This window comes from Typopeltis vanoorti, chromosome 4 (assembly GCF_054136105.1).
Source record: "Typopeltis vanoorti isolate ZY-2024b chromosome 4, IOZ_Tvanoo_1.0, whole genome shotgun sequence".
NCBI lineage: Eukaryota > Metazoa > Arthropoda > Arachnida > Uropygi > Thelyphonidae > Typopeltis > Typopeltis vanoorti.
Window position 1 is genome coordinate 35958755 of NC_143552.1, and position 23494 is coordinate 35982248.

The 23494-nt window shown below is 36.4% G+C and overlaps 1 protein-coding gene across 1 annotated transcript in view; it reads right to left on the reverse strand.

The window, feature by feature from the left end:
- The window catches only part of LOC150107231 (transmembrane protein 145-like), an 84796-nt gene that overhangs the window by 44765 nt on the left and 16537 nt on the right, over positions 1-23494 (reverse strand). Inside the window, exon 2 of the mRNA XM_090391726.1 lies at positions 5296-5397. Within this exon, the coding sequence (XP_090247852.1) occupies positions 5296-5397 (102 nt within the window). The remainder of the gene's footprint in view (positions 1-5295; positions 5398-23494) is intronic.

The following is a 23494-nucleotide window of genomic DNA, read 5'->3' on the forward strand; positions in this document are numbered from 1 at the left end:
TATCATACATCTCCACAACTGAATATTTCCTTTCAAGTTATTTCCTATATCATTTATGTACAAATTAAACAGCAATGGCCACCAGCACTGAACCTTGTGGCAAACCACTAGTCACCTGTTCTGCTAACTTCCTTTCCTTGCAATGTTTTATGCCAAGGCACAGATTTAAGCTTCGTCCAAAGTTTGTCATAACCGCCTGCCCTGTAGCTCCACCTATGCCTACCCCTTCTTGACAGAATATTCCTCATGTTTTACAATCTCCCAAGTCAAGACCGCAAGGTCGCTTTCGCCAATCTGAGCCACGTGACTGCCTTGGTTATCGATAGCTCTTTTGATCCTATGATTAGGCCCAATACTCTCACACTTCTAGTCCCCTCCATCACATGCTACCTCAAGTAATTATCTCTTAGTAGGTGTATAAATTCTATTTCCTTCTTGCCAAGTGATCTTTCTTCCTTCCAGTCTATATCTCCATATTGAAGTCCCCCATAATAATCACTCGACCTTTACTCATTGTACTAATTTGGCGATGCATGTTTTCCAAATAATTTGTGAAGCCCCTGGCCTACACCTACAACCGTGTCATTCATTGGGGGTAAATTCATCGCGGAGACTATTCATCGAGGAAAATTAATCGCACGAAAATTCTTCGCGGAAATATGTGAAAAAAAAAAAGAAATATTTTAAAAAATTCTTAAAAAAATATTTTAAAAAATTAAGAAATATTTTATATATTATTTAATATTTCGATTATATTTAGCTTTCCGAAAATTTTTATTCCTATAAAGTTATTAATATTATTTCCTACTACAGGCTCTGTAGATGAAATATTAATATTAATATTTCATCTACTAATATCTAATATTTCATTTAATAAATATACTAATATTTATAGTTAACTATTTACATATTCCTATTAACTATTCTATTAATAGTTATTAGAGAGAGTAAAATATTTAATAAAAGTTAAGGAAAAAGGACACAATACTCGTACATATATTCCTAAAATCTCTAAAACTGATCTTCCAAACCCGGGTAAGGTTCGGCATCAGTTTTCTGGGACGCTGATATTCACTGAGAATAATTTTCTTGAATCAATGTTTTACAAACAATCTTATGAATGATGTCTGATTTTCTCTTCTTTTCAGTAAATATTTAAAGAAGTTTATTAGTTTGATTTAAAGAAAATACTGTATCTCTTCTCGTCACAAGTGGCATATACTACTATATAAGAAATGCATGCTTAGTGTAGATTGCGCATGCCATTTGAAAAACTTAAGGAAATTAAGTTATCCAAGTTGTCCGAAGAACTTAATTCCACTGTCAATGGAATTTGGAGAAATGTATCAATTTTAAAGAGACATTATCACAAAATGCCATCTCAGTGTTCTAATATCCATTCGCGATATTAGATTATCCTAAGACCAACTGTAGGCAACATTATCAGCCAATGAAAATGAAAGGGTTCCATCTTAGCCAAGCAGAGAAAAAAAAATGTCCCGGAACCTTTCAGTACGATGTGAGAACATTGCACCAAGAGTTCAAAGAATACTTAGGGACCTAAGTTTGTAGTAGGAGGAAGACACTACATAAAATGCTGCACGTCTCGGTTTCTATCGAAGGGTACTAATAGCAATAGCAATAGCAACCAATAGCGTAGACTACATTGGTGTAATGAACTTCGTAACTGATATATATATCGCACTGAGTTCGTCAATTTGTGAGACGGAGTGAAAAATCACAGTATTACTTTTTTGAATCGAATGAGTGATTGCAATTGTTTGGAAGAAGGTCTGGACCGTCTTATATCCGAGTCTCGTATTATTTCAAATGGGAAGTTTGGTAGGTGGAGTAACGATCTAGTTGTTTCGCCTTGTATAGACGCGGACCTTTTGTTGATGACTGGGAGGAAGAAGGCCAAAAAATATGCAAAATTTCTGGCCAATGGAATGCTTCTATGTTACAACAGTTTTATAGAATAGTCCCATGCGCCTTTTAACACGACACGCATTAAGTCGCACTTTGGATGCTGTTGACATGTTTTGAGGAATTCCATGCGGAAAACATACAGTCTGTATAGTTTCGATTTTATCCAATAGAATGCCTTCTGGACAATCCAGGGCGTCTAGTATTGGTGAGCGTGTCCATCGCGAACGGATTATGGATTTATAGTTGTGGTTAAAGAACAATTGTCACAAACACGTGACTCTTCATCACGGAGTGTGTCTAATAGAATGTAAATAGTAATCGCAATTATACGACAATTGATTCGTTATTGCAATGTGTGCCATTTAGGGTTCTCTGAAATATTGTTCCAATATTCATTTCCACGTAATATATAACGATTGATAGCAAAACTGTAATTATACAAAAATATCTTAAAACTAGTCACGTATTTCGGTCTACTTCTTAGTGAAAAGAACAAGTTAAAGTAACATCGCCACTTATATAGTATCTTGCATTATGAAAATAATGATTTCTATGCTAATTTCGGCAATTTCACTAAACCAAATCAATCCCTACTGTCCTTTAAACCAACACTATTATATTTTCCTTTAAATTCAGTCTAGTTTTCCTTTGAATAAACTTCATTATATTTTATTTTGAACCAATTTCCGAGAATTGGTCGATACTTTACCTTTAAACCCACAACGAAAGCTCATGTATGTGTGTGTGTAACCTATTTTCGATGCGTGTGTATGTCCATCACTGTTGTTTTCTCTGAGTAAATATTTTCTGTCCAAGGACTCTATTTTACTGCCAAACATTTCATTTTACTTTTAGTAGAGGCACGCGTGTTCTATATACTGACACGTAGCAATTGTATTCGAACTTACGTGTGCACATTGGTAAGTTCGAACCCTTCAATGGGCTACTTGTTATCAAAGTCTCAAGGTCACCTTTTGCTTTTCTGTTTAGAGAAGAATTGGGCACTGAATAATTGATGCCGTTATTAAAAGTATTAGTTTCCGCTATTCGACAGCAGCTCAACTACAAACATCCCTAACCAATCGTTATTCCCGTACCCACTTCACAGAAATTCGAACACGGGGAGGATTCGTGAGCGTCGTGCATGCAGAAGATAACAATGTGACATTTTCCAAGAAAATTTATTCGGGTAGTGCCTTCTAACCACTGAGAGCGAAGTAGGGAGGCGTACATAACAGAGAATGTAGCGGTTGTGTTGTTTGTGAAGGATGTGTCTTCGCTGGAAACAGAACTAGGACAAAACAAATAGTGTGTCCTGATGACGCATGCATTTGCGATTGCTCAAGGTTAGTTAACTGATTCTGTAAGCCACATTTACGTAAATATCACGTCTTTAATGGAAGAGAAATTCAATATGTCTTTAATTTTTTTTGAAGGCCATAATATACTCTACTTGATTATTGTTTAAATCCCACACTAATACCTTTCAATACATTTTTCACATCAGATTATGTTTTAGTAGCCGATAACTGCTTAAATATGGATAAAATCTTACTATTCTTTCTCTCTCTCTCTTCTCTAATTCCTTTCTCTCTCTCTCTACTTTACCATATATTTTACATTTATCATAGTTCCATTGTAGTCTGAAGATCATTTTTCCTTTATGCCGCGTCATCATATTAATGCGAACTTAGTTATAATAATAATATGAGCTAACCTCCCTCCCTCCTCCACTGTTATTATAATATGATCTAACATCCCTACTCCACTGTAATTACACTCTTTCATAGTTTACTTTATGTTTATTTAAATATTATTTTATATTCTAGTCAAAGTGTTTTTTCCTTATCCTCGAATCCATTTTGCAGAAGTATTCAAAAGGTTCTGTATAATATGAAATCCTTGTTTCCACATAATTCCTCCTTTCATTTATGACACGTCGTGTTTTGCCTGAAAGGGAATGAGAAATTACATTTCTCATTTTCTTTCAGGTGGGTGTTAAATTATAATGACTGTTGAATTTCACAACTAGATGCACGTTCTACTTTTAGGCATTCCCCATTCCCACTACTAATGGAGCCCTGAAATAAAATTGATACAAGAACAAGACAGCTCTGTTGTTCCAATACTGCATATATATGCAGTAATAAGTTCTGCTTTTTTGAGACATGGAACAAAGCAACCTAATCACAGTCTGAAACCAAGAAAAATAGAAACTCACAAGAACATTCCTCATGTATCAGGGATAATCTTAGGAGTATGAGAATATCTTTCTCTTAATGTTGGATAATAGACATTATTACATGTTTTCGGTATACGGAGTCATTCTCGTTTCTAAAAGTATTTCTGTGATTACCGACACTTTTAGCAGTACCTTTCACATGACAGTACTTCAATAAATAATTCCAGTCACAATTTAAGTGTTTATTTCCAAAGGAGAAACATGTCAACAAGAAGTACAATTATTATTAGATGGGTATGTTTAAGTGTACCCAAAGGATAATAATAATAATAAGTCTGTACTATAAGCAAGAAAGATAATATGACACACTGAAATCAGAAATAAAACATGGATTCAAAGACGTAGTGCACACAATACATGGATTTCAAGAATAATAGACTACGCAGATACATAAAACAGAAAACATGGTACACCACCCAGGAGATGGGAGGATCCTATAATAAATTCCATGAGGTGGAGAAATGTTGGAGATTGGCCGAGGATAGGCATAGTACGGTAACAACACAAGAAGTTGCGAGAGAATATGCGCATACACAGAAAAAATAGACTGTACCAGACTATGTAATTAGGATTAAAAGCCCTCTCAGAGGAGCATTAACGTAGGTTTTGATGAATCAAAGTTACTCGGCCGGAAAACACATTGAGTATAATATATCAGGATTAAAACTCACATAAAATGCTATCTTTCAAAATATATTTTTAGATCTCTTTTGCGAAGTATTAGAACATCAATAATCTATTTTTAGGACACATGTAATTGTTTAGAAACAATTAGGTATATAAGACAGCAATAATCAGGCTGTTTCCGTTATTTCTTCAAGAGGGCTGCCAATTAATTGACTTTTTTCACATTAAACAACAACAACAGCAATAAAAAAAAACCTTTATGATCCCTTACATTTAGAAGAACATACAGATTGTTAATTTATTAGTTAATTTTTTAAAAAATTAAATTAAAATTCCAATATTATTTCTTAATTGTTAATTCGAAAAAAATATTTGAGACATGCAGCGATTCTTGATTTAAAGATAACAAGCTGCAAAACAAGAGAGAACAAAATCAAAATATAAATTGCTTTATTATCACTTTATTATGATTTGATAATAAAGGAGAAAATACTTACAATTGGATACTCAATGTCATATGAAAACTTTCCTACTTTTGAAAGGAAGCAAAAACGTGCCAGGAAAATCCAATTCTGCAAAAAATAAAAATAAAAATTAAAAAAAAAAGTTTATTTATAGTGTTCAGTTATACTGCAAAGAACTAGGTTCGAATCTAGTCCAGGACATGAGGAATCTTTATGAACAACTTTTCTCATAACCAAGGTACAAGTAACAAACACTAATTCTTTGTCTACTCCCCTTTTTAATGCATTGATTTAACTGCTCGAGTTAGCGTAAAAGATCTACACAGCTCCTGTGCCTTTGCAAAATGAATGAAATGAAGGTCGTGAATACGAAAACTATGTAAATGGATAAGACTAGTTTAATCTATAAATAATAAATATTTTTCTACTCAGGAACTACCCATGTGTTGTTTACTGTTCCATAAGAATTAAATTTCCGAATCATGCACGATTGCAATTTTTGTTTTGAGATTCCTCGTCACGAACGTGTATTAATCTATGAGCGTGCCGGTCCTTTTGCTGCAGTACGCTCCATACATAATAAACTGAACTAGTTTCAGCGAATGTATGTTTGTGACACAATGAAAAAGAAAAGTCGATATTTTCAAGTACTATGATTATTATGATTGTCAAATATGGGTCTCTAAAGTGCATAATTAACAAAGCATGACTTTATTGAAGAACGCTAAAGGATTACGTTTTAATATTGAATGCAGATGGTAGAAATACGATAAAAGCATCGAAAAGACCTCTCGGTAAGGATTACAATGTTTCAAAAATTTGAAAATCTGGGATGGTTGGAATTAAGAGTGAAACACTAATGTTAAGAGGCAAGAGATCAATGCATTATATCTATTACTGTATGTTTTCGACAAGCTTCGCTGTTTAGTGGAATGAAATTTGGAAGGGAATGCCTATCTCCATACGAGACCGGTTAACTCACCTTAAGCTAAAAAGTCTACACAAAGAGTAGAATGCAGGTGGGCATTTCCACAATGCAGAAAGTAGCAAGTACACTCTTTATTTGGAAAGATGGGGCTTGCATATGGTGTAGGATGCGATAAGCATTTATGAGAGCTTTTCGTCAGAAGGTGGGTTGGTTGTTTTAAAACGATTATCATCCGGTTAACTTTATCCTTGGGTTTCGAATCCCTCCGAGATGCAAAAAATGTGTATAAGTACTTTGTTTTTCTTTCGTATGAAGAGGTGTAGTGGTTTCATGTGGGCGTCGCAGCTTTTTCTTCATGGAAACTTAGATTTTTCATTCATCGAAACAGGCAACCATGCAGAAGAACACCCTATTTAATGAATACATTGGTCACAGCTTCAACCATAACTTCAAGCAAAAACAATAACAGCATATTATCGCAAATTACAGAAATAATTTAATAAATTCCTAGACTCTTTAAACGAGTGTTAGCACATCGTTTACTCTCTAACAAGCAGGCTGCCTCATCTACAGACTGCGGGTTTGAATCCTGCAGTTGGCATGGATGTTTTTGTGTATTGTCTTTAGATAGGAGATGAATCATCGAACGACGTGAGACCAAAGATTCATTTATTAGTGGACTGAAATGGCTTATAAAAATTCCGTATTTAGTGTTTCGAGAATTTAAAGTAAACATATATATAACAATTAATGAAAAAATTGGTGAGAGTCACATGGATGCAGGACTGACCTCCACATCGTGACCAGAATTATGTTTAAAAAGGAAGTCAGGTTAGTTGACCATGGCAGACTAATCCGGTCTAATTTGTAAAAGAAAGTTGGGATGAAATATAAAAATGACCACCTAAGGAACGATATCAGTTTAAAATGAACGGACTGTCAATTAAAGTTATTTTCATATTAAGGAGACATGGAATAGTAATGAGCTTTTTAACTCCATGGAGACATCGTTATAATAATAATAATAATAATAATAATAATAATAATAATAATAATAATAATAATACTTTTTTAATAATAATAATAATATATTTATTGATTTCTAAAATATTTATGCATACAATAAACATCTTGTGTGACATAGCATCTTATAATTTTACAGAGTTCAGCACTAAGTGCTGCAATTCCTACATTGGATTTCAATTAAAATTTTTAATAATACTTTTTTGCCTTTATATTATGTATTTACAACACATGTTCTTCTTTAACAATGAAGATTATACAGAATTTTTTGAATAATTTTTTATTATTTTATTTTATTTTTATTTTATTTATTTATTTCTTTATTTATTTTTAAGTTTGAGAAAGAATGATTATACATACAAATTTCTGCATTTCCTTATAAGGCTAGCTTGTAGAAGAGTGAGGCAAGTTAATCCCACCTACTTCGAAGCTTCGGTTAGCTTTTATGAAGAGAGTGGGATTTAGCCTTCACTATTTGTGTTGTTGCTACTGTTTAGGTATGGGATGTAGGCATTGGATGCTAGTGATTTGTGATGTGTATATTAGTGTTAATGGTTTCTTAACTTTGTTGGTATATTTTCCAGAGTTCGTTTTTAATGTTATTTAGTAATCTACGTGCTTTAACTTTCTTGGTAGGTTATTCAGTTGCGTGGGTATCTGATGTGATCTCACAAAAGAACCATATGAGTTGTCGAAGGGTGAGGGGATGTAGAGAGTTGTTGTAGGTCGTATTATACGATATGTGTCTCTGTTATTTCGATAGATGATGTTGAAGTAATTCCTTGTTAATGTCATGTAGTGTTTCAGGTTTTTAATGCTCAGAATTCTGTGTATCGCCATGTGCTTGTCGGATATTGGTTGTTGCGTGTAAGGTGTCCAGATCACTGTTGACACGATTTTCCTGTGTAGTGTTTCTAATTTTGTTAGGTGGCTGTTTGATGTATTTGTATAGACTGTTATTCCGTATCTGAGTAGGGATTCGCAGATACCGTGATATAGGAGTTTTTTTATGTTGGGTGGAATAATGTCTTTAACTTGGAAGAGTTTTGCTGCGATGATCCGGAGTTTGGTGTGTAGGTATTCTATATGTTTTGTCCATTTAAGGTGGGAATCTATATAGAGACAGAGGTATTTTGCGTGTGTTACAGGTTTGATTTCGGAACATTGGCAGGTACAATGATGCGGGCGTATGATTCTTGGGTTGTGTATTATCAGCATCTGTTTTCGTGCTGTTGATTAGAATTGCGTTTTGGTGGAAGTATGTTGTGATTTCGTTTAGGTCTTGTTGCGCTTTGCAGAGAGCTGTGTTAATGTCTCTGTGGATTGCTAGTAGTGCAGTGTCATCTGCGTATTGAAATATTTGACTTCTTATGGATATGTTATGAACATCGTTAATGTATATGTTGAATAGAGTGGGTGATAATATGGCACCTTGAGGTACACCGTGTATAACCCCACTGTGACATGTACCTAATTTTGTTACTTGTGTTCTGTTTGAGAGGTAGTTCTTGAGCCATGTATGCAGTGTTCCTCTTATACCTATTGAGTATAGTTTGGTGAGTAGTATGTCATGTTCAAGTGTGTCAAATGCTTTGGTTAGGTCCAGCAATATAAGGACGGTGTACTTGTTTTTGTCGAGAGCTTTGTTTATTGTGTCGGCGATGTCTTCTAATAAAGTAATGGTGCTTTTTGTTTTGTGAAAGCCGTATTGGTTTTGTGAGATGATGTTGTACTTCTGTAAATAGTTCTGTAGTCTGGTGTGTGTTATTTTTTCTTGAATTTTTGAGATGACTGGTAGTGTAGCTATTGGTCTGTAGTTCTGAGTATCGTTTCTTTTGCAGTGTTTGTATATTGACGTAATTACCGCAGTTTTTAGTTGTTGTGGAATAATGCCTATATCGAATATTATGTTCACGAGTTTCAAAAGTATTGGATTTATTTGTTCAAAGTGTGTTATAAGGTCCGTGAGTCTTATTTTGTCTATTCCTGGAGTGGTCTTTGGTTTTAATTTTAGGAGTGCTTCTTTCAGTTCTTGTTTTGTTATGGGTGGAAAATACATCGTTTGTTGTTGACTTTGTGTGGATAGTTTTCTGTTGATCGTTGGTAGTTTGTGAAAGCATGGTTGAATGAGTCTGTTAGTTGCTCTTGGTTTGTGTCCTGACTGAAGCTTTTTGCAATAAAATCTTGTGCTGAAGTTTTAGGGTTACTAATTCGTTGAGTGTAGCCCATGTTTTCTTAATGTTGTCATTATATTCCATGAATTTTTGGAAGTAGTAGCGTCTTTTTGCCATACGAATTTTTGTTGTTAGTTTATTTCTTGTGTTTTTGTATAAGGTTTGTGTGTTACTGGGTGACTTTTTAAGTTTTTTCCATAGATTTTCTTTTTCAGTAATAGTATTTAGTATGTCGTCATTTATCTATGGATTGTTGTCTGTTTGTCGCGTCGTTTGTGTAGGTTTTGTTGCTTTTTTCTATATTTCTGTGAACTTTAGTTGAAAATTCTCGTATAATGTTACAGGATAATTTATTTTAAGTAGGGAGTTCCAGTCTGTATTTTTTACTTGGTTATCGACAATGCTCTTTAGTATGATCGAGCTTTGTCGACTTCTGTGGTGGTGGTGGTGGTGGGAGGGGGTGGGTAGGAAACGTAATAAAACGAAGTTGAGACAAAGTAGTGATCGGCAATTTTTACGTTAATTACTGATGATGTATATGTATGGATGGGAGCCCGTATATATGATCAATGCATGATTGTGTTAGTGAGTTGTTGAGTATTTCTTCTCTTGTTGGGGGTTAAATGGTAGGTTTATGTTGTACTGACTTAGTATATCAAGATATGTGTTGATATACTAAGTTTGAATAAAGTTGAAGAGGCGTGATCAAGAGTATTTATGTTAATGTCTCCTATTACGATGAGCCTGTGTGTTGTACGCGGTTCGATGCCGCTTAGCCATGTTTCTAACTCGTGAAGAAAACTGAGTGGATTATTATCTGGAGGTCTGTATATTGTCTTTATTGTGTATTTGATACTATTGTGGCTATTTGTGAGTTCCAAAATTAGTGTTTCCGCATGTTCGAAGTGAGTTTGTTTTTCTGTCACATTGTATTTTTCTTTGATAAACACCACAATACCACCTCCTCTTTTGTTCGGTGTACATAAGTTGTAGGTTTGATAATTATTTATGTTGTATGCGTAAATTTCTGTGTCGTTTATTGCAACTTCGGTCAGTATTAGCGCATCTATGTTTATCATGGAATAATTGAGCTGTATTATCAATGTAAGCCAGTGTTTTTTTTATACTTCTTATGTTTGTGTGTATGATTGTGAAGTTAGTGTTGGTGGAAGTGCTTTCGGAAATGTTAATAATAATAATAATAATAATAATAATAATAATAATAATAATAATAATAATAATAATAATAAATGATTGGTTCGGGATAATTATACAATTTATGAAAAAGAAAACGAACAGGACTTTCATGGCATATTACTACGGTATTTTAAGGAATAAAATTTTCTATTAGGTTCAATCCTTAGAATTGAAACTAATTTATGTAAAAAAACAAATTCTTCCTTTTTTGTTTCAGAACAAGTTGAAAAAGGGAGGTGTTAGTGTTATCTTCTCAAATAGCTAAATGTAGTTCATAGCAAAAAATTCCAGACCATCTGTTGAAAATAATTCAGCATTGCATAGCTTTATCAGATGTAAAGAATCATTCGTTTCTTGCTACAAGATTTTTTTCGGTCATAAAATTGAATTACGTATTTCATAAATTTGACTATTATTTCATGCGAAAGAGTCTGAATTTAGATAACATAATGATGTTATTTAAGTTTATAGGAAATATAGGATATACCCTAAATACAATACGATCATTCTTTCAATGACGTGTTATATTTGCAAAATCTATTTGTTAATGTGATTCCCAACCACGAACCGTTCCAAATGTACAGTACATTATTATCGTGGATGAGCTAAAGATTTTTTATTTATTAATTCTATTTACATTTGCTAATTTTATATTTTTTAGTTTTATTTATTTTTACAGTCCGGAAATCCCGCTGTAGAGAACCAAAGCACGTATTTTGTAGTCACAAATGCTTTGTTTGGTTTGGAGTGAAGCTATGTATTTTAAAAATGGTCATGCGCCCCCTAGCTTATCTGCTAACTCGAATGGAGACAACTGATACAATAACATTTATTCTTTTACAAAACAGGTTTCTTATACCTGCAATTACTCGAATGAACTATGCGCCTGTATATCCAGTGATGCCATATTTCTCAGATCCAAAATAGTTTTCTTCTCGTTCTTGAAATCCTCGTATCCACCCTTCAGGAGGATGGGCCCTACATTAAGTATCTAAAGTAACTGACCAAATTTTATGAAATAGAAAGTTGTTTAAACTTTAGTTACTATTTAACACGCTATCCTGTATATTTCTGAAATTATTGTATTAACACATACAATGAGGTATTGTAAAAGGCGAGCGCGCGCGCGCGCGCGCGCGCGCGTCGTGTGTGTGTGTGTGTGTGTGTGTGTGTGTGTGTGTGTGTGTGTGTGTGTGTGTGTGTGTGTGTGTGTGTGTGTGTGTGTGTGTGATGTGGAATTGCTAGTAATGCTTAGAACAAATGAGTACTATGAACATTCGATAGGATGAAGCTCATTCGGCAAATTCTCTTCTTTGTATTAGAATTTCATTATAACAAAGCAGTATTTAAAAATTTCATGAATTAGGAATAAACTCCTCATGAGAACGATGATCAAACTACTACATTACTAGAAATTCTCCACTCTGGCAACTGCAAAATGAATTTCTTCGTAATTAATGTAAAGAGAGTGTTGCTGCTGCTGACTGTATCATCCAGTGTTGGAAAAATGCACTGGAAACATTCGGAGAAATTCATTCAATGAGCTACGCCTGCTCGGAATTTGATTAAGTTGCATTTCTGTTGATCTTTATTCTACCTTCTTGCAATTATTTGATAGGAAAATGAAATAATAATAAAAAAACAAGTAAAGCAAAGGACTTTGTATTATATCCTCATGTATCCAAATCTGTTTTGAAAGGGATATAATAGTAGACAATTATTGAGTGTATCATCTGCATCCAACCAAAAACAAACAACTACAAATAAAGTGAGTAAAATAACATTGGCATTAAATACCAGAAGATGAACAGAGTTTATCATTCCATTTAATACTAACAGAGTGGCGTAAAATCCTGGACGAGACATACTCTTGTCCTGGCGAAGGACAAGAGTATGGCGACAACACGAAAGTCATGGAAACATCTATGTTTGGCCATAATAGTACAACGACGTGGAGGTTGAGAACAATTCTTTCCTCCCTGACATTCCTAAAATTCCTTGGCAGATGCTGATAGAGGAAGAATTGAATGATTCACTGCTAACAATATAGATTCAAGTGGACTATTTTTTCCTGAAAGATGGATATTTCTGGTATGTTTATGCACCGTGTCACGAGATATCTGCGAGCAGTAATGCATAGAAGGACATGAAAATAGCATTATAATGACTTTAGGTAAAGCCATTATAATTTTATCTTAACCATTCACTGTCAAAACTTGTAATGAAATTTAAGGAAATCATTATCGACGGATCCCTTTAGTAAGAAACATCTGTTTCAAAATCCCATCTATGACGGGAAGATCGCTTATCATGGCTTTTCAATTAAAGCTGAGTTAGCTAGTCTGATCCGGTGGCGATGAGTTTTCCTCCAGGAAACTAGGGTTTCTTTGTTACTGAAAACAAGAAAATGGAGGCTGCAGCAGAGGAGTGGCAAGCTGGATGCATTAATTGCTTAAAACCGTTAATTAGGGGACTGAATTCGTCTCCAACGGATGAAAATTAGAAGGATGAATGGATGGAATAAATTGGTCACTCAGTATATCATCAATCTTATTTTATTCTCACATATATCATTAAAATATCGTGATGGCGCAACATTTTAATATTGATATGATTTAAAACTCCATTAAATAAAAATAAAAATAATCGATGAGAATTCGTGATTCTGCAATATAAACTAACAGTTCATTGTTTAGCTATCTTATATTCGGAAACATTGACAATAATATAGTGATTTGTATTCCAGACTGCCTACACGTGGTTATTAATGCAATTGAGGCAGAGAGGAGGATACCATTAGAATATTTATGAGCTCAACTTCAAGGTTTATGGCTTGTTGTTTTAATGATAGACGATTTAGAGTCAGAGCAGTACTGTTGGTTAAAACTAAAAGATTAAATTAAAAAAAAGAGAAAGAGATTGCTTTATTTGTTTCTATGGAAATCACTCAAATTCTTAATTTGCTAAATAATCAGATGCTCAATTTTTTTCTTTCTTAATTTGGAGTAAGCTCAAAATACACCTATAAAATGCATGTCTTGAACGTGGTGCACTTATGCACACTTTTCTCTGGCTGTTTATGAGTTTATAATTTGATCCACACCCTGGTATAAGCATTAATGATAAAAATGTGCAGGCACATGGGATGTGTTTTGGTAACTTACGGTGAAGTTACTGGGATCCCTATGTATCCATATGTTTTTTTCTCTCAGTTGCTAGTATTTTCTTGTAGTACGTTGAAGCCAAAGAAAGAAAGGCATTTCTCTGAAGGATAAACCTTATCTTCATCTAAGAATGCTTAACGTGATCATGCTTTAAATGCCTAAAAACTTCACATTCACTAATCTAATCACGTTCGTTGCGATCAAAAGGGATATGTCCTTCTAATTTGGCTATGCAGGTGTCGCCATCATCCATCAAATCATAGAGTACGAGAATGAATTGAATCATGTGACCAAGGCTTCTTTCCCCTATTTTTTGTATAGTACAAGCGCGACTTTGACAATGTTGCAAAAAAGGCAGTATTAAATAAAAATAGTTATACCATTAATTTGCTGTTTTATATTCCTAACTGCAGTACGTCTACATAGAAAATATCTGCTAGATATACGCCAAGCTAGCACTAATTCAAGTTAAAAGTGTATTTTTAACTATCTGGCATACACTGCAGCAAATGGTCCACTGTCCCGTGGGATCCGGTGTACAGGCTTCGCCTCAGGAAATGTTACTGGGTTCTAAGGGAATCACCATAGAGGTCAACTTAACATACCAGTGATGTAATCGGTCTTACTGTACTGCGTAAGTGACATGATAGGAATCAACGCTTCTGAAATAAATTACAGAGCTGACTAGAAAGGCTTCTCATTAGCGATTTCTAGGAAGAATGTGTGAGAATGCAAACCACAATGTTTCTTTATTAATATTTTTGAGTAACCATGATCACATATGTTGTTGAAAGATAGGCCATCCTAAAACTTATCGCTGAATAATAACAATAATAACCCACATACACTCTAATTATACCAACATTGCCGAATTATTTATCACATCCTCTGATTCTAACGCCATCTTGTTATTTTGATTTTCATATTCGGTGAGGAGCACATGATGATATTGACAAGTAGGCCGAATTATTAAAATAAAAGTTGCTTCTTTTTATCTATTTTTTTAATTATTTAATTTTTATTTATTTTTTATTTTTTATAATAATACATGTGCTTAATGAATACAATTTGCTGGATGAATTTTATTCAAATATGGGATTTCAGGTTGCTACTAAAATGTATACATTAGTTTCAATTTTTGACTGAATTTAAGCATCTTTTAAGATTAAATTAAGCATAACATTTTCGAAAGAATACAAAAATAGACATGTACGTTGCATTAAACGAGTTATGATTAGACGAAAATGAATCGGTCATGTTAACAAGTGATTTGACAGAACAAGAATGCCATGCGAATTTTTATGATTATCTTAGATTATTTTCAAACTTATAATAAAACGTTATAAAACACAATCATACTATTTGACTAATAATGACAAATTAGAGTTTAAATTGGACACCGGTTCCTTTTTAATATATATTTCTTATATCAAAAGCTGATGTGACTTAGTGGAGCGAACAAGCTCTAATCTCACATCAGCTTTAACCTCGTCACTTGCAACAATGCTGCATGAATTCAGCAAAGCAAGCACCTCACCATCCTCCAGAAAAAGATTCTACTTAGAAACCCAATCCATATTAACAGCTCTCTATAATGTTTAAAAAATTTAAACCAAATTCTCTCATGATAACAGCATGGAATGCCAATGGCTTAACAAACAAAATTCTCGAGCTGCAAGAATTTGCAAAAAGATACAATCCAGACATAATCTTGATCAGTGAATCCCACCTCAGACCATCAAACAATCCAAAACTAAGAGGTTATATTTTATACAGGACAGACAGACTTAACTCTAGTGGAGGCGGAACAGCTATTTTTATCAAAAATTATTTAAGCCACAACTCGCTGACCAACCCCCAAACTCTAAACCTTGAGGTGACGGGTGTGGAGGTGCACACTAATAACGCTGGCAAACTCAAAATCTACGCAGCGTACAATCCTCCCAGTATTCCACTATTGACAGCAGACTTAGACTACATCCTCGGCTCCACGGATTCCATAATTATAGCTGGAGACCTTAACTCCAAACATACGGCCTTGTTCAGTTCGTCAATCAACACCAAAGGCCGTACCTTATACAACTACACATTACTCAACTCATCAATAGTAGCTGGACCCACTGAGCCCACCCACTACAGCCCATCAGGAAGTTCTGATGTATTAGACATAGTTAGCCTCAGAAACATCAAATATCAATACCAGCTGGAGACAGTAGAAGAGCTTAACTCAGATCATAATCCCATCCTACTCAGGTTAGGACTTCAAGACCAGCTCTCTCCCCATCATTCTTTCATACCATGGGACAAGCTCTCTAAGGTTCTTCCAATCCACATCGGTCCTCCCCCTGTCATTCGTAAAAAAGAAGAAATATATCAAGCTGTAAAAAATTTAACTAGGCAAATCAACACAGCAATAGCAACAGTCACTCAAACCACTGTCTTCCACGCTCCTAACTGGATCCCAGAAGAGATAATGGACCTGGTTAGAGCCAAAAACAAGGCCAGAAAGCGATATCACAACACCAGATCCCCGCAGGACAAAGCAACCTTAAACACTTTGAACAGACAGGTTCGAGAAGCCCTCCAGGTCCACAGGAACTCCAAATGGGAAACCAAACTGAAGGAAATCAACCCAGAAGATAACTCCATGTGGAAGTTTGTAAAATCTCTTCGTACCAAAAGACAACCACTTCCCCCTTTAAAGACCAATCTTGGAGTTGCACACACAGATGAAGAAAAAGCAGAAGCCCTAATTGACAATCTGGAAAATCAATGCAGCTCATCTTATGCAAACTTAAATATCAATCTTATTTACAAAGTTCATCGTAAAGTTAGAAATGCACTAAGTCAGCCTAAGGATGATTCAGAAACCATCACCCCCACATCTCCAACAGAAATAATAAATATCATTTCCCATCTGAAGAATAAAAAGGCCCCCGACCTTGACGGTATTACCAATAGAATAATAAAGTTACTCCCACGGAAAGCCATAATTCATCTAGTTAATATTACCAATTCCATTTTAAGATTCCAAAACTTTCCCTCTGATTTGAAAATCGCGGACATTATACCTCTGAAAAAACCTGGTAATAACCCACAACTTCCCCAAAGCTACAGGCCTATCAGTCTTCTTTCCTGTCTTGGCAAAGTAATAGAAAAGGTCATCCTATCAAGACTACAATCAGCAGTGGACCAACAGAAAATAATCCCAAATGAGCAATTTGGGTTTCGCAAAGCTCACAACACGGTGCAACAAATTCACCGACTAACAGAACATATCACTCATGGCTTTAACTGGCACCTTCATACTGCTGCTGTATTTTTGGATGTTGCCAAGGCCTTTGATAAGGTCTGGCATCAAGGCCTTATCTTCAAACTAATTGAAAACAATATCCCAATTAAACTAGTGAAACTCATATATTCATATATCAATGAAAGATACATGCAAGTAAAACTCAACGGAATTGTTTCTTCAAGGCGCAAAATCCTGGCGGGAGTACCTCAAGGTTCTCTTCTGGCCCAATACTTTTCACAACTTACATGGCAGATATTCCTCTCAACCCAAAAACAACTACTACGGCTCTTTATGCCGACGACACCGCTATTCTAGCTAGATCGCTCAGCCCTCACCTAGCAATCACTAGACTCCAAGGAAGTATCAATGAGCTAGCAAACTGGTTCACCAACTGGAGAATTCAAGTAAACCCCCTCAAAAGCTCAGCCATGATGTTTTCAAGAAGAAAGATCTGCAACAAAGAAGACATCCTGCTCTCTGGTCAAAAGATCCCATGGCATTCAGAGACCAAATATCTTGGGGTATTGATGGATAAGAAACTCCTTTTCAACAAACACATCAATCTCGTTTGCTCCAAATCTTCCAAAGTCATAGCTCAGCTCTACCCATTGATCAACCGCAAGAGCAAATTGAACCTACATAATAAATTGCTTCTTTACCGGATGGTAATACGTCCAGTCATTACCTACGCCTCACCAGCATGGAATCACACTTCAAGATCAAACATTTCAAAATTACAGAGAATCCAAAACAAATGCCTTAGGATGATCCTGGATGCACCATGGTTCATCAGAAATTCACAAATTCACCGAGAAACCGGCACTCCATACATCTCCTCCCTTCGTCGTGATCTTGCAGAAAAATTCTTCGTGAAGTCAAGTTTACACTCAAACCCACTAATCATGCAAGCTGTCAATTACAATGAGACTGATTACTACAAACAAAAGACTGAAAGCTATTCTTCTCTCAACCGATCATAGCTAACACTACTGCCCTCAGAGGGCGAGCTTAATTGCTCACAAATCTCCCATTCCCAAATAACTCATTACAGATAAAGGGGAATATGAAAAGCACTTGTGCTTCACCCATCCTGTCAGTAACGTGAATGGTCAATGGTAGTGGATTGCTGGTTGGGAAAAAAGGCTTTAGAGAATTGGTGATGATAGGATTTCCTCAGTCAGTTTTGGAATTGTGGTGCGTTTATTACGTTTATTATATTATGTGTCTTGAAGATCATGCAATTTTTGATTCAGTGCTCTTGCCAGAACAGTACAGAGTCTTGTAGCAGTGCCGGTAAGACTACAACTGCAAGGTAAGCGTTTTTGTTTTTTTAAGATACTTCACATTGATAATCGTGGAAAAACAGCTAAATGGAACAATATTCAAGGAGGCATATAAAGAATTTATAAGACTAGGTGAACTACTTAACAACAATTGGCCGGGAAAAGTGAAACTTTACGACACGTTTCCCCCGGAAAGTGTCACAGACGTTGTTGCAGAAGATCAATTAGAATCGGTGCCTTCTACTCCTTCAGACTTTGTAGAAGTGCGCGCACGTAAAAAGCGAAGAACAACAGAAGAACCGCACAATGACGATAATGAATTGGAACAGGATTCTCAGGGTTCGGACGCTATTTCTCCCAAAGAAAAGGTGCCTCCGATCATCCTTAGAGGAAAGCAGAAGTGGGCAGCTTTAAGATCCACAATGTCCAATCTGCACATTGGCTTCATTAAGGCCAAAAACATGGATGAAGGCATAAAGATCCAGCCAGCAACAGTGACAGACTATAGAAGGTTGACCAAAGAACTGGACGACAGAGGCATCCAGTATCATACCTTTGCGCTCAGCTCCGAAAAAAAAACTTAAAAGTGGTCCTTCGTGGTGTCTGTGAAGACATTGACACAGCAGAAATAGCTGCTGATCTGAACTCCAGGATCTGCCTCCAGTCAAGGTCAGCAGAATGTACAAAGCAGACAAGACTCCCATGCCATTAGTCCTAGTAGAGATTCACAAAATTTACAAGGATATCTACAACTTAAAAACAGTCTGTGGTCTCATCGTCACACCAGAACCACTCCGGAAAAGATCATCTTCTGGGCAGTGCCACAGGTGCCAGAAGTTTAGCCATGCCCAAAATCTATGTAGAGCTGAATATAGATGTTTGAAATGTGTGGACAGCCACCCAACCAATACCTGCACTAAGCCAAGGATCACCTCGACCAAATGTGCCAACAGCGGTGGCCTTCATCCTGCGAACTACAAAGGATCTACTCAGCACCCAAAGAACAGACGGATGGAGGCAGTCAATCAACCCTCCTCCTACAGTATAAGAACACCAGAGGCCCTAGCATCAAAGCCGGAGACTCAGCGGCCACAATCGGAGACCTCCAAAAATAGAGACACCCAAAAGCAAACAAGAAGTTATGCCGATGTGACCCACACAAATAGACTAACACCAGAACAAAATCAACCCAGCAGCACCTAAAAATCTAACAGCTGTTATTACGGCCTCACTAGCAAACATGCTACAAAATTTCAGCCTATCAAACCCTGCTGAAACCTCCACTAAAAGATTTCTTCGTGAAACGCAGGTCATCCTCACAGCTCTCATAAATGAATAATAACAAACTCATTCCAGCATCTCTTCAGATCGTTGCTTGGAATGCAAATGGCCTCAAAAACAAAATTCCGGAACTCCGAGATTTCACATATAGGCATCAACCAGATTTTTTTTAATCAGTGAAACTCATTTAAGACCCTCAGACAATCCTAAAATAAGGGGTTATCGCCTATACAGAAATGATAGATTACTCTACAGAGGCGGTGGCACTGCTATCTTCATTAAAAATTATATTAAGCACCACTCTGTGAGCAACCCTTCAACCACTAACCTTGAGATCACAGGCGTGGAAGTGGTCACCAGTTCTGCTGGCAGATTGAAAATCTACTCAGCTTACAACCCTCCCCAAAAATCTCTACTACACTCTAAATGCCATCTTATGCGTCAGAGAGCCGACCATTATAGTCGGGGATCTGAACTCCAAGCACCCTGCGTGGAATTGCTCAACCACCAACAAGAACGGTTGCATCCTTTCCAATTACTTAGGATCAAGCAACGCTGTTGTGGCAGGCCCCACCGAACCAACTCATCTCAGTACGTTTGGCACTGCTGATATCCTGGATATACAGGGTGTTCGGGATAAATTTGACAGTTTCGTAAGGAAAAAGAAAATCTTCTTTGTATCTATTAAATTTAATGAATTGACAAAAAAACATTACAGGCAGAGTTAATTATAATACTATCAACAAGATTTACTCAAAATAACCACCATGAGCATCGATCACAGCTTCAATTCTGCTTCGGAACCTCGAACAAGCTGATGCTACAGTCTCCCTGGGAAGGGCCGCAAAAACTGTTTTAATTTTATCCATTAACTGGGCTTTTGTATTACTGGAAGTGCGATTGGTGTCTTTTTCAACTGCGCCCCATACAAAATAATCCATGGGGTTAAGGTCTGGGGAGTTTGGAGGCCAAACATTTGGACTGGTGAAGTCGTAGAAATTTTCAGACAACCATTTTTGACTTTTCCCAGAGGTGTGGCAAGGGGCCGAATCCTGCTGCCATACATACGGCCTACCATTGGCTACCCTTGTTATCCAGGGCTTGACTACAGTTAGCAACTCCACGAACAAAGCCCGAATTCCAATGCCAGGGTTCTTCAACACCTGTTCCTGCAGATTTGCGAGGAATTCTGCTATACGAACGCAATCAGATCGTCTGCTAGGGATCTTTCTTCTTGCTACATCCTCGTAGTCACCATTGCAAGTCTCTAGTTCATGCCTGATTGTTTTTACTGTATTCAGGGAGCATTGGGCAGCAGTCGTAATATCCTTATTTTGATGGCGGGCACGAATCATCATGATACAAGTTATTCTCTTCCATGATTCAGGTGGGTTCCAGCTATCCATCCTTTCTGACATCTTGTATATGAATGAAGAAGGGTCCAAACTTTTAAATGAAGAGAAGTGTGTGTTAATACATGTAACTTGCGGAAAAATATAATTAATTATAAATATGTCAAATTTATCCCGAACACCCTGTATTAGCCTCCTATAGCGATGCATAATCTCCATGCCCATTCAGGGCGAGCGAACTGCTCATAAATTTTACCCTCACTGTAACCGCAACAGATAGCGGGGAATATGAAAGCATCTCGTTTAACTCCTAAAGACATAAATGTCAATTGTCAATAGTGGATTGTTTAATTTGATGGCAGGCGAGAGAAGAAGAAGACTATCGGGGATCTGCTCCCTGGGTGAAGGTTTTAACTGAGGCTCGGCTATTGCCGTTATCCCGCCATGAGCAGAGCTTATACAGCTCAATAATACCCCATTCACAGATTGTTCTTAATCAGATGAAGGGATAAAGTGTCAAGGACTCGCCCATCTACAAAAAAACAACAACAACACTGGATTGTTTGTTAGTATAGCAACAAACAAGTTGGTACAGGCAATAATACTAATGCTCTCGTTTACTTAAAGCGAGGCAGGATGGTAAAACCTCACTTGGATTTTTTTAACATTGTTAAAAGGTTTACAGATTAGGATTTAGAGAGCAGACTTCGTGCTAAAAATATCGGCGCTGTTCCACAAATGCATAAAGAAGAACAACGCTGATTTCTTCGTTGCGAACTTAGTTGATGGTATGATGAACTAAAAGTTTTGAATCCACAATAATGGGAAAAGAATTGCATGAAAATATTTAAAAAGAAATAATCGCTTTGCATTTTACTTTACCGCAGAAATTATCTCTGTTATTTTAATAGGTTCACAAATTTCTCTACTCAGTACAGTTTTCATTCTTTAAAAATAAAAAGTATTATAAATACTAAGCATAATCTGATAATCCTTGATATTATATGCAACTGTGTTCTGCAGCTGAACCATTAAAAAAAAGAAGCGCAACTTCACTGTAATTACTAATGCACTATTGAACACTACGCTGTTGACATCCATCGCTAGAATAGGTAATAGGTAATAAAGGTACTCAATTTAGGATTTATGACTCCCATCGTTAGTTTTTATCTATTCGGTCGTTATACAGTTAAACAGATGATCATCTGGTTTTGATCTTCGTATACTATAAAGTACAACTGTATTTAAAAGACTGAAACAAATAATTGCAGTATTCAATGGAAAATTACTGAAATAACATCATATTAAACTTTGTAAATCCCACACCAAAATCCTCAATGATTTCTGTCTCAATGATACTAGTAGCTAGCACAGACAACAGAGATGATTAATTGGAATCAATCGACCTTGAGATGCGGTGATTGATTCATTCAATCCAATACCCTTGGAGAGTAATGGATGGCAATGCTGTAGCCAATGAAGTTCTAACTGAGGCTCGGCTATTGCTATTACCCTCCTGCCATGATCGGAGCTTGGCAGGAGGGTAAACTGGCTCAATAACACCTTATCCCTACACTGTCCTCTACAGATAACGGGGAAAATGAAAAGCATTTTTGCTTCGCCCCTTTAAGCCAGTCCTTATGAGGACTATATAAGAGATGATTAATGATTATGTAGGTTTGGAGTGGATTAATACCCTTGGAGGGTAATGGATGGCAATACTATTGCCAATGAATTTCTAACTGAGGCTCGGCTATTGCTGTTACCCTCCTGCCATGATCAGAGCTTTAATTGCTCAATAACACTTATCCCCACACTGTCCTCTACAGATAACGAGGAAGATGAAAGGCATTCTTGCTTCGCCCCTTTAAGCCAGTCCTTATAAGAACATATAAGAGATAATACTGTAGCCAATGAAGTTTTAACTGAGGCTAGGCTATTGCTGTTACCCCGCCATGACCACAGCTTATAGCTTAATAACACCCCATCCACACATTTTCTTCTACAGATAACGGGGAATATGAAAAGCATTCTTGCTTAACCCATTGAGTCAAAAAAAAAAAAAAAAAAAAGACATCGTAGTCTGGATTATTCTACTGATTGAGAGACATTGAGAATATTGAGATTACGAGTTAGTTTCTCTGACGATTGACGAGGAAGGACTTGTTCTCTTTTTTCTTGTAGATATCTGCACTCTTTTAGCTTTTATTGTTCTACTATCGGAGGTGTTTCGTTATTCTTGTATTGCACTGGCTCCAACCAAGCTTGAATTCCTACTGTCTCTCTCCCTCTGCACAAAATGTGTATGAGGTCAATGGCCATGTAGGCCCCACCCGCTAAGACGACCAGTGGTGAATATTTGGTTTATAGGGAGGTAGGCAATTCGATCTGAGCCAAGTAAGGTCACTGCATCACGCCTCCCCCCCCCCTCAACAACACAGCACTTTTTGATTTCTCTTCTACAATCTGCTACTAGTACACCTCCCTGTACAGGACTGTGCTGGCGGGTCCCCGGACCTGTGAGATTTCACTTAC